The 12,662-nt window shown below is 46.6% G+C and overlaps 1 protein-coding gene across 13 annotated transcripts in view; it reads right to left on the reverse strand.

Moving 5' to 3' along the window:
- Positions 1–12,662, reverse strand: part of Golga4 (golgin A4) — an 87,227-nt gene that overhangs the window by 18,143 nt on the left and 56,422 nt on the right. For all 13 annotated transcript variants that reach the window (XM_021652221.2, XM_021652219.2, XM_021652218.2 and 10 more), the window contains 4 exons: positions 12,235–12,390; positions 6,112–10,310; positions 5,520–5,641; positions 5,073–5,203 (listed from right to left, as the gene is read on the reverse strand). In XM_021652221.2, the coding sequence (XP_021507896.1) occupies positions 5,073–5,203; positions 5,520–5,641; positions 6,112–10,310; positions 12,235–12,390 (4,608 nt within the window). The remainder of the gene's footprint in view (positions 1–5,072; positions 5,204–5,519; positions 5,642–6,111; positions 10,311–12,234; positions 12,391–12,662) is intronic.

The raw sequence follows: 12,662 nt of genomic DNA on the forward strand, positions 1-12,662 counted from the left end.
CCAACCAATGGCATCAGGTGCCTCAACCCCTCACACTGGTTTACCAGATCTTAAGCATGAGGAATCCTGTGATGTTACAGGTCATATGGTTTACGATTTGGGTGCATCTATAGTGGGGTTTCTAACGATATTCAGGAAATGAAGCAGTCCTTTCACACAGGTGGCAACTGACTGATCACAGAAGCTGTGGGATGACTTGTTTTCATTTTCTTCACCAACTTTGGGTGTACTGGGTACCTCACGAGTTGGTCTTTGAACTTTGTCTACTAACACTGCCTGTTTCATACCCACCCATGCCCACATCACGTCAGCAGGTCTTGAGTGACATAACACAACTAGTCTGCCTAATGTGTTGGTGATCCTTGGAATTTCTTCATTTTCCCAACACTTTGCAAAAACAAACCAAATAAATAAGGCTGAACTAGAATAGCTCTTAGGTGATTCTGTCCCCATAGTCCTTCTTAGAAGTCTGACACACAAGGCCTTTGTGTCAAGAGCACTGAGATCTCCCCTCAATCATAAATCAAGCAACACCTGTGCGCTAAAGAATAGTCAGAGCTGAAATACTGATCTCACTTGAGTGATGAAGAAGAGTGTGTGCAGAGTGAGCTAACAGCAAACCACATCCAGGTGCCATTTCACAGGCGCTGACTTTCGGGAGCTTGGGAAACAGCATTCTCAAAGACAGACAGTTAGGCACAGACAACATGATGAGCCACAGACACCTGAGACCTGAGAAGTCTGACTCTTCTCAAGAACATTTCCTGAGCAGCACAGCCCTGCTCTGTGGTGGCCAGAGGTCAGAGGTCTCCTGAGAAGGCACACTGACCTAGCCCTGCCTCCAACACCATCAACCTGGAATTGAGGTATTACTGTCCATGGCCTTTGCTGCTTTGAGTCGACCATGTGGCCCCTGTAGCTACCCAGATTCCACAGCTACTCACTCAGGCACATTCTGACATTCAGTGATGTCTGACACTTCCTTTGACAGCTGCAGACAACCAACCAAGCTAAGGCAAGCCTTCTAAGAATTAGAGAAAAATCCCTGATGAATTATCTCTAACTTAAAAAATAGTTCTGGAGCTGGGAGACAACTCAGTCGTAGTGCTCCTGCCAACAAGGTACCAGGTCCTACATAAGCCCCTCGTTCATCAAAAAAGAAAAAAGAAAAAGAAATGGAAGAAGGTAAGAGGGAGGAATGGAGAATTCTAGTTTTCTTGGGTCTGTTCCTTAAAAAAAAAAAAAAAAAAACAAAACAAACAAGAATGAAAGTGATTTTCATTATACAACATTCTGGAATATATATGTGCATACATTTGATTCAAGTTTTTTCTAAATAAAGCTTACATTTAAAATGTAAAGATGCAGCGCAGAGAGGTCAGGATGCTGAACTGACTCAGCAGGCGAAGCACCGGCTACACAATCAGAAGGATTCAGGTTCAGCCTCCCAGCACCCCATTAAAAAGCCAGGTTTGCTGGCACAGGGCTACAGCCCGAGTAGTACTCGGAAGATGCTGTGGGAGGGTCAGCCCACCATGAGCGTCCCAGGCTCAGTGAGAAGATGCTGAGGGTCAGCCCACCATGAGCGTCCCAGGCTCAGTGAGAAGATGCTGAGGGTCAGCCCACCATGAGCGTCCCAGGCTCAGTGAGAAGATGCTGAGGGTCAGCCCACCATGAGCGTCCCAGGCTCAGTGAGAAGATCCTGAGGGTCAGCCCACCATGAGCGTTCCAGGCTCAGTGAGAAGATGCTGTGGGAGGGTCAGCCCACCATGAGCGTTCCAGGCTCAGTGAGAAGATGCTGAGGGTCAGCCCACCATGAGCGTCCCAGGCTCAGTGAGAAGATGCTGAGGGTCAGCCCACCATGAGCGTCCCAGGCTCAGTGAGAAGATGCTGAGGGTCAGCCCACCATGAGCGTCCCAGGCTCAGTGAGAAGATGCTGAGGGTCAGCCCACCATGAGCGTCCCAGGCTCAGTGAGAAGATCCTGAGGGTCAGCCCACCATGAGCGTCCCAGGCTCAGTGAGAAGATGCTGAGGGTCAGCCCACCATGAGCGTTCCAGGCTCAGTGAGAAGATGCTGAGGGTCAGTCCACCATGAGCGTCCCAGGCTCAGTGAGGGATCGTACCACAGAGGTAAGGTGCAGAGCAACTGAGGGAAACGCCTGACACCGGCACCGCTGTCTCAGGCGCTCACTGTCTATTGCTGTGACCACGGCAATTCTCACAAGCACTTACTCAGGTCTAGTTAGGGTTAGGCTGCCATCAGCATGGTGGGAGCATGGTAACATGTGTGGCACTGGACAGCAGCCGAGAGTCACACCCTGGCCTGCAGGCGGCAGGCCGAGATCAGCGACTGGGCCTGGCGTGAACTTTTGAAGCCTCAAAGCTCCTCCCAGGGACACGCTTCCTCCAACACCACCACACCTGACCCTACTCAAACCTCCACCAGCAGGGGCCAGACAGCCAAACACAGGTGCCTATGGGGCCATTCTCAAACCACCACAGCCGCACATGGTCGCAGAGAAGTAGTAACAAATGAAGACTCACAAGGCGAGCAGAGGGAAAGCCAGGGAGCAGCAGGCTCAACCCAAGTTTAGCAGACTCCATGGGAGGCTGCAGCATCGCTCTCTTCAGACAGAAGACGATACTGACAGACAGATCTATCGGGGAGGGAGGAAGCACAGCAGCAAGGAGACCAGCAACAAGTCCAGCAGCGGACTGGATAGGGACGACAGTATCCAGCAGTAGCAGCAGTGCAGAGAAGAGGGACATGAGCTGGGAAGCGTGTAGCTTATGTTGACAACACGCCGGGATGTACGCGGACCTCCTGCCCCATCTACAGGGGGGCACTAGTGTGAGGAGCTTAAGGACATGCCAATCAAAAACAAGTTTTTCATTTCTTCAAATGTGGAAGATGAGAATGTTATCTAAACAGCAGCCAGCAATCCTGGCACTTGGAAGGTAGAAGCTGGATGATCGAAAGTTCAAAACCATTTGCAGCTATACAGTAAGTTCAAGGCCAGCCTGAGCTACATGTGACCATGTCTCAAAAAAAAAAACCAAAGCAAACCAACAAAACAAAAAACTTAGCTGAGATAGGGAAGGGGAAATGAAACGCTGTGCTTAGATTTGCTATTAATACAGCACAAAATAAGCCTAAATGACAGGGAAGGGCAGTACTCTACAGTCAGTGCGACAGCAACTCCTCAGAAGGGAAAGAGGGAAGGAAAGAGGTGGAAAGAAGGACAAAACAGTTTTTCTCTGAGTCCTCAAAGCCTGGAGTCTACCCATCATGCTGACTTAACGTAGAAGCACTCAAGTTTTAATCAGGTTAAGCCAGTTGACATATTATTAAAATACAGCTCCCCTTTCTAAAACTGTAGTTACTAGAAAATGTGCAACTATTAAATGAGGCTCTCATTTAATAATTAAACATGATTAATAATTAAAATCACATTAAATAACTAAACAAGATTTACAGCCAGCAGTGCTGGCTGGGAGGCTAAGGAAGGAGCTGGGAAGCATGCACCCCACTCCTGTCCAGCACGCTGCTGTCCCACACCTGCAGCCTGGAGGCCTGCTCCCTATTTCCCCTCACCCCAGAACTACAGGGGCTTGTCATGGTGGCTAGTCTACTCTCTGATAAACAGTCTAATCTCTGTACAAGTCCATATAGAGTGAAGGGATCATAAAAAGGAGCTCATTCCCTCCCTGCAGCTTCCAGGCTTGAATCTTCACAATAGCTGTTACCTTCTCAGAGCTCCTCTCTTAGGACAACATCTTCACTTATGAACTAAGTAAGGGTAATGATGAGTCTCTACTCCGGAACTCAACAGCGTTAAGCAAATCATTTAACTATACTAAGGTTGCCTTCCCTTCTGTATTAAAAACACCAAAAGCACAGTGACAGATCCAGAAGCTAGAACTAAAGCAGGAACATCAGATGGACTAGGTACGCTGTACCATCAACCATGCCACAGGAGTCAAAAGTGACCATATTTTTATTAGATCAGGTCCAGCCTTGAACTTGTTATATAGCCAGAGATCGCCTTGGACTCCTGATCTTTCTAAGCCGGCTCCTGAGCCCACAGGATCACAGGCATGTACCACCAACACCTCAATGGATTGCTTAAAAATGCATGTTATCTATGTGTATGTGGTTATATGAGATTAGATGTACCACGTGCATGTAAGCGCCCATGAATTTATGTGTACCATGTGCAGCAACGACAGAGCACACGAGGCACTGGACCCTCTGGAACTGGAGTGACAGTTGGCTGTGAGCCACCACATAGGTGCCAGGAATACAACCTGGATCCTCGGCAAGAGCAGTATGAGCTCTTAACCACTGAGCCATCTCTCCAAGCCCCTGGCTGTATGTTTTAAAAACTTAGTACAAATATACTCTGAAAGTACAAGATATGCAACTATGCAACTATCTTAAATTTTCCTAATGAAATTTAAAGCTCACAAATTGCACAAAGGTGGTCTTCTATACTCTGGACTGTCACTCAATCCGATCACGTTTAAAATGGTGATTATTACTGTATCCCTAGCTCACACAAGCACTGCTGACACAGTACGGTATGGCCCCTCTGGAACAGCAAATGTTTCCTGGCGTACAGTGACGTAAGGCTTAGAATAGTCTTACAGGGAATAACTGACACTGTTGTGTATCTGAAAGCATTCTTGGGGTCCAAAGTTCTTACTCATTTATGGTTTAGTTTATTCTGCTAATGCAATGCCATTAAAGTAAGTACTTTGAAATAGCCATCTACTAAACGTAAAACACTTGGCTGATAAACTCCCTGTTTCCTCCCACACTCCACCCTGGGCCATCAGAACTCTGAAATGAGTAGAGAAGGAGTGAGGTTGGCTAAGTGTCCAGGGAAGACCCTGGCTAAGCTGAGCCACCCAGACACCATGACTGCTCTGGTTCCCGGGTTTCACTCAAGCACAAAGCCTCCGTGTAGTTTCTCATAAAGGAAAAGACTTCTCCATATCTAAGAAGCCAGAACATTCAGCACTACCGCGAAAACACAGCTACATTTCAAAAGAGCACAAAAGCAAGGTACATCAAGGATCTCCTCGTATCTTCTGGCTGTCCTTTTGAGGGCATCGTCTTTCTCTGCGATCTTTCTATGCAACTGCTGAGTCTCTTCTTGATGGCTCTCCAGAAGCTCGGCTTCTACCTCCTGGGCCTTATCTAATAAAGGACAAGGAGCACACATAAGAAAACACATTTGTGACTATATGCCAGCAGCAGAAGGAATTTCTCATTCCAAATTAATGTTGATGCAATTCAGCAGCACAGGCATGAGGAGACACTGCCTCTCTCCAAAGGCAAGTGAACGCCAGCAAGGCAGGTTAGGAATGTCCCAGAGAACCAGAGAACCAGAGACAAGGTTCTGGACAAGGACCACTTTCCCTCCAGTTTAATGACATGCAGCACCTACGACAGGGCAAACAAGAGGATAAGCCTCGAGTGTGGCTCAGCCTGGAGGGTTTCCGGCTGTGCTTACCGATGGTCTCCTTGACGGTCCGCTCTAGTTCCTGCTCCTTCTGTGCTAGCTGTGTGTTAAACTCCCGCATCAGCTGCTTCAGTGTGGAAGTGTGCTTCAACTCAAGATCCTCTTGCTCCTGTCTGAGTAACGAGAGTGAACAGCGATGACTGCCGCCTCCAAAGAGCAAGTTGCAAAGAGCTAACAGGTTTCAAAACTGCACGATCACTGCTGTGGAAACAGTTTTGAGCGTCTGTATGTCTGGGTAGAGAAAACTAGAGATAGATTCACGAACTCTGACACCTTCCGCGCTAATCCTGGACCCTGGAGGACTGTTCTTTCCATGTCAGGCTTCTCTAGACATGCGTGTTTCAGTCAGGGGCTACACTACAAAGAACCACAACGACATGAGTACTCAACACTCGCAGCCAGCAGCCAGCTCCTTCCTGCAAGAAAAGCCGTGTCCCTACACAAACACAGTAACACTGCCTCCTGCCCAAGATTCCATTTCTCCTCAGTACTTAACTGACTGAATTTATGGAACTCTCTGGGAGGTTCAAGTGTCTGTGTTACACACACCGCAGCATGCACACGAGGTGGGACCAACACTTACTTGAGCTTTTCCTCTGCTTCCTGCTCACATTCTTTCTTCAGGATGTCCAGTTCCTGCTGATGCTCCTTTCTCAGCGCCCGGAGGTCTTTCTGCAGCCTAGCCACTTCCTTGCTCAGCTTCTGCTTCTCCAGCTCTGCCCCTGCTAACTGTGACTCCAGGTCATTGTGATGGCTGTCCATGTTACTCCCCAGTTTCGGCTGGATCACTCGTGATTTGGAATTTTCCTCAGTATTGTCTTCCAAAACTTCTACAGGCTTATTTTTCCCACCCACGTCTTGCTGTGAAACTTGGTATTTTTCGCATTTTAAGGTCAACTTTTCCATTTCAAGTCTATGTGCGTCCCTCTCTCTTACTAAGTCTGACTCCAGCTCTTTTACCTTTTGCTCCAGAGTCTGGCAGGTCAGCTCCTTCTCCTGGAGGGTCTTCTGGACATTGTCAACCACACTTGCCCAGTTCTGCTTCATTCCTGTGTTGTTCTTACCAGTTTCCTCTTCCATGGGCTGGGATACAACTAAGGAACATTTCGCCTTCTTTTCTTCAAGTTCTTCATGAAGACATCCTATCAAGAGTTGATCTTCGAGTGGCTTGGCCCTGGGATGGTCTGACTTCACGGAGTCCTGGTCCTTGTGCGGAATTTCAGATGGAGATGCTACGGCCTCACCTGCCCCCTGCCCCAGCCTGTGCAGCAGCTTCTCGTTTTCAACTAAACGTCTCTGCAGTTCACAGATCCTTTCCTCACATGCCTTCTGAGTGCAGCCTTGGGACTCTGCTACTTGCTGGAGAGACACAGCCACGTGCTCTATGGACCTGGACACAACTGGCGTTTCCAACCGTGGAAAACTTTCTAGGTTTTTAAGTTTTTCTTCTAGGATGTGATTTTGCTTTTCTCTTTCTTGTATCTTTGCATTCAGCTCACTCAACTGGCTTTCTGTATCTTTTTCATATTGCTGTTTTTTCTCTTCCATCTGAGACAATAGCTGCTTCTTGATGACAGCAATCTTCTGTTCAGCCTTCCTCTTCAGCTCCACTTTTGCAGCACTTTCTAACTCTAGTTTGTTTTCTAAAGCTTTTAACTCCCCGTCTCTGCTTTTCACAGTTGAATTCACATGTTCTAGTTCTTTCTTCATAATTTCAAGTTCAGCTTCTAGTGAGGACACCTGCTTTTCTAGTCTCAGGACTGTTGCCTCAGCCTCCCTAACCTTGCTATCTTTCTCCTCTCCCAGCTTTTCGCACTGCTGAAGTTTCTGAACCAGTTCTCTGTGCTCAGTGTCCTCCTGCTGGCTGTAAGTTTTAAGTCTTTCATTCAGGGACTCAATTTCTCCTTTCCCCTGAGTAACACAGTCCTCTAATTCAGCAACCCTTGCTGTCTGGATCTTTAACTCAGTCTCTAAATCACACTCCTTTTTCTCTATCTTGTTCTTCCTGTCTTCCATCTCACCCTTTAAACAGTCAAGTCTTTTATTCTGCTGATCAAGGTCTTCCTTCAGTAAACGTATCTGCTCATCCTTTTCACTAGCTTCTTTGGCTTTTAAGTCAAGCTGTGTCTGCAAGTCTTTTATAGTGCTTTGGTACTGTGCAAATCTGGGCTGTGCTTTTTTCTTCCACTCTGAGAACTTGTTGGACCAATGATCTACCTGCTCAAGGGCAGACATTTTCTCTTCATTCAGCGTGTCCACTTTCGAAGACAGCTCTCGCAGCTGACCTTGCAACTGCAGCTGCTGGTCCTCGTGCTGCCTGCTTAGTAACGAAATGGCTGCTGCCTTGTCACTTAGGCTGACGCTATTCTCAAGTTGAGCACTGAGATCACTTAGCTGTTTGTTAAGATTGTCAATCTCAGACTTCTTCTCCGAAAGCTCTTCTCTCAGTAGCGTGACCGCGTTAATGTTTTCTGATAACTCTTTCTTCAACTGAGTGATGCACGATTCCTTTTCGGAGGCCGCCTGCTGCTGCTGGCCTCCTTCTTTCTGTAAAGCTTCCTTCTCTGTGACAAGACCTTCAATATCAGCCTTCATGGTCTTAATCTGATCTTCTTTTTCTTCCAACTGATGGGTAACCTGCCGAAAAGCACTCTGTAGTGTCTGCTGCTCCTCTGTCAGCTGGGCAAGTTGTGCTTCTAATTCAGAAACTTGTCGAGTTTTCCTGAGCAGTGCCTCCCTAACTGTGGCCGTGTGCTGCTGGCAGTGGGAAAGCCTAGAGAAAATGGCATCAGTCTTGTCACGGCTAATGCTGAGTAATTCATTTGTTTTGGCTTCTAACAAAGCTTTAGTTTTCTCACAGCGACTATCTAGTTCCTCAAGCAAGGTTTTGAGGTTCAGGCTTTTGTCCTCCAGGCTCTTCTTGCTGCTTTCATGTAAAGACTTCCAGCTCTGGAGCTCCTCCTCTGCAGCCTGCATTTTGCCTGTCAGCTCAGAAACCCTGAGCTCCTCCTTTACTGCCAGCATTTTCAGCTCTGCTATCTCTTTTTGAAGAGAAACCTTTTCACTCAGAGAACAACCCAAATCAACTTCCAGCTTTTCAACTTGTGATTTCAACTGAGTTTCATTCTGTGAGAGTGAAGCGATGGAAGCAGATTTCTGCTCTAACTGATCCTGCAGACCAGTTAGTGCCGAGTCCTGCTTAGCACCCGCCTCCTTTAGCCTGCTCACTTCCTCCTCTTTTTCAGACTGGACCGTGAGGATCGTCTGCTTCAGCTCTGCAAGCTCCTGTTCCTTCTCCTCTACCTGTCTTTTATGCTTGTCCCGGAGTTCTTCAGCTTGCTGACTGAGCCTCTTTTCCCAGAACTCGACAACATCATCGAGTTTTCGCTGATGAGCTCTGGTCAGGCTTTCTATCTGCTGCTGCTGGTTCGCCTCCAGCCTCGACACTGTGTCACTGATTCCAGCTGAGTTAGCTTGAGTCATTTCCAGGATCTGCGCGTTGAACTGTTTCTCCTTCTGACCAAGCTCTAGGACAGTATTTTCAAGCTCTTTTTTAAGTTTGGCTTCCTGATCCAACAACTTTTTCTTCGTTTCTTGCATTTCTTTCGCTTTCTGCTTAATTTTTTCCATCCTTTTTTCCTGATTTTTAAATTTGGTTTCATATTCCTCATGCAAAATACTAATGCTCTCTTCTTTAGAAGACAATTTCTGTTTGAGGATCTCAATTTCTCTAGTCTGCTCTTCTCTCATTTGTGAAATGATGTTTTCCTTTTCCAGCAGGATCTGCCTTACCTGCTCCTTCTCCGTGTTACTGTCCTTGAGCTGTGACTCGTGAAGCTGGGCTAAGGCTCTGATCTTCTCCTCCAGCTCACTCTTCTGTCTCTCAAGCTGCTGCACCTGAGCCCTCTGAGTGTCTAATTCCACACACACATGCTTTTCCTGTGTTTCCAGTTCAGCTACCTGCTTGGTAAGAAGGCTCTTCTCTGTTTCCAGACTCAGCACTTGCTGCTGCATTTGGGCCAGCTGCTCCTCCCGGGCACTGGCCTGCTTGTGCTCGCTGCTCTGCTGTGAGTGGAGGAGATCCAGCCTATCAAAAGCCTGCTGGAGCTCCCCAGCAGACTTCTGAAGACGTGCTTCAAGATCATCTATGCGAGCCTGTCGCTCCCGCAGATGCTCGTCTTTCTCAGTCAGGAGAAGCCCCAGCTGATTGATTTCATCTTTTAAGGCCTTCTCAGTTCTGCGGACAGTTATTTCTTGCTCCTCGCTGAGGCTGTCAACTTCCTGCTGGTGGTGACGCCTCTGTTCCTCCAGCTGGGCCTCTAAGGCCTGCTTCACTTTGTCGGCATCACCCCTGAGGGCAGAGAGCTCGTCTGCGAGCTGGTCACGGGCTCTCAGTGCTTCTGACAGCTCAGAAGACAGGGATTCCAGTTCCGTCTGCTTCACATCCAGCTTCTCCAAGGTCTTCTCATTCATGTCTTGTATGTGGGCCTGGAAAAGACTCTCCTTCTCCTTTAGGAGTGCATCTTTCTCCTGCTCATACTTCTCTCTGAGCTGCTCCACTGCAGCCTGCTGCTGCTGTGTGAGGCTCTGGAGCCTCTCAGAACACAGGCTGTTCTGCTGCTGCTGGAGGACCTCCAGTTCTGTCCTGTGTTTCTCAGCCAGGGCTCTGAGTTCTTCACTGTGCTTTTTCTTCTCAGCTTCCAAAAGAACAGCTGAATGTTCTGATTGATTTTTGCTTTCTTGTAAGCTTTTTTCCAAAGAGGTTTCCAATTCAAGAATTCTCTGTGGATGAAAACAGATATATTTTTACTAATGTGCACACTTCTTAGCAGAGATACACAGATTAATTGGGCCTATCTAAAGGCTGTAACTTGGATGCTTCAGATACCAAACATAAGACAAGGCAGACAGCTACGCTGTGCTTAGTCACTAATGCAATCATGAACACAAACTCACTTCTGTACTTTTTCAATCTACCTGGATAATTATTTCAACTATCTCTGTTTTCAAAACAACAACAAAAAATTAGGATAGTGAAAAAGAAAATAAAACACAAAACAAATAATAATGATAGAAAGTTTGGTAGGAAGATGGATGTCCACACTTCGTGTTTTTGGGTTGACAACACTATGTTATTACTTTCATAATTTAATTTTTGGGGAAAAAGTATCCCATTTTTCTACCACCACCAAAGGCATATACTTAAAAGCTTTTAAATTTTTATTTATGTATGGGGGAGGGGAAGCACACTGCTGTGGAAGGAAGATAGATCTGGGAATTGGCCCTCTCCCTGCATTGTGGGATCAGATTCAGGTGGCCCGGCTTTTACAGCAACAAGCCGTCTCACCAGCCTGGTTTGGTTTTTGTTTTGTTTTGAAAGAAGATTCTTAAACATACTTTACCAGAAGTTACTGTTATCACACAGCATATTAATTCTTCACTGTGAACATTAGAGCTGGAAAAGTGTTAAGAAACTGACAGGTCCAATCTAGTGGTGGGTGAGCGGTACCGTAAGGAAGGCGCAATGCATTTCAAAGGTAGCAGTGCAGATGCAGGCTGCTTCAGTGTCCTCTACCACACCATGTCACTCTCTAAAGTGCTCATAAAAGCAAAGAAGTACTTACAACTCCGTAGAGAAATGTGACTGCTGGACTGTTTAACAAGACCGAAAGATCTCAATACCATCAGCATGTTCTTACTACAGGTAGCCTATCTCTAATACTGAGAAGAAAAAGGGCCAGAAAGCCTTAAAATTATGCCAGCTGAGACTATCAACAAATACTACATTCCAGCGCCGTGTTTAATATGGAGAAGTGGATAATTTTAAACACAAAAGCAGGGCATTGGTGTAACTAAACTAACAAAAACGGCAGATGGCTTGTACTTAGGACACAGTCTACTGTGATGATACTGGACAAGTAGAAGTGTATCAGAACACAGACTGCCTCCAAAGTGAGGCCACTTCCTAGTGACCCTGAGTGGAGAAGTAGTAAAATGCAGTCACTGCAGTCTGGGTGCTAAGGGGCAGAGTGAAGGGCTGCCAGAAGCATGGGCAGCTGGGAATGAACCAACAAGGACAATGTGGAAAACTGAGTCCAAAGCCACAGAGCATTCCGATGAACACTTCTTATTAAAGATGAAGAGCATCCACACATGAACCCAACCCATGAGCCAAAAGCTCCTGAGAACCTGTTTCTGACTGGAGAGAAGTGTCTCCACAGTCACATGCACTCCAGCTCTGGAGCCCACACAGTATGTGAAGGCTGGAGTGATGCCTTTGTGTGCAGGCTGTTCTGTAGATTTAAAACACCAGCAGAGAGCTGAACGCAGACCAGACTTGGGCATTGTTAAGCATCACGTGTCTCTATCACCTTCTGATTGGTAGAATAAAGGGCTGACTGGCCTGTAGCAAAGGCAGGAGAGAACAGGCAGGACTTCTGGAGAGATATTAACTCTGGGAAAGAAAGAGATACAAGAGGATTTGCCTACAAGACACGAAGGAAGTCACATGTATGAAAGTGAGAAGAGATAACAAACCACATGGCAAACTCAGATTAAAATAAATGGGTTAACACAGCTTATAAGAGATAGTGAGGAACATCAGTAACATAAAGCCTAAAGTTATTAAAAATAAATATAAGCCTGCATGTCATTATTCAGAGCTGGGGTGGACACAGAAAGTCCGTACACTTTTGCATGGACTTACAGTTCGGTAAGCCTCTGCTTCTTGCCTGAGTTCCTGGAGTTTATTTTCACTCCCTGTAAGAATTGCTTTCTTCTGCAGCTCTAACTCTTCTAGAGCCAAGGATTCTTGCTGCTCTTTCTCTTGGGTGAGCTTCAAATATTCCGACTGAGTCTTTTCCTGTGCCAAAACAATTAATACCACCCCAATCCCACATGAGTCTCTGGCATTCCCAAAGCACTTCAATAGAACCATGCTTTTCACCTGATCCACACCCAGCCGTGCAGAACCCAGTCTCCCCGGCTTCCCAATGCAGCCAGCTCTGAAAATCCCCCATTCTTGGTACACAAAAACATCCCCAGCAAAGGTTACGAGCACTTTTAAAATTGAATTAGCACACTGAACTGTAATTTCTTGATTACATTCCAACTTTAACTGTGTTTACCTGTGCT

The sequence above is a fragment of the Meriones unguiculatus genome, chromosome 6, assembly GCF_030254825.1.
Source record: "Meriones unguiculatus strain TT.TT164.6M chromosome 6, Bangor_MerUng_6.1, whole genome shotgun sequence".
Lineage (NCBI taxonomy): Eukaryota > Metazoa > Chordata > Mammalia > Rodentia > Muridae > Meriones > Meriones unguiculatus.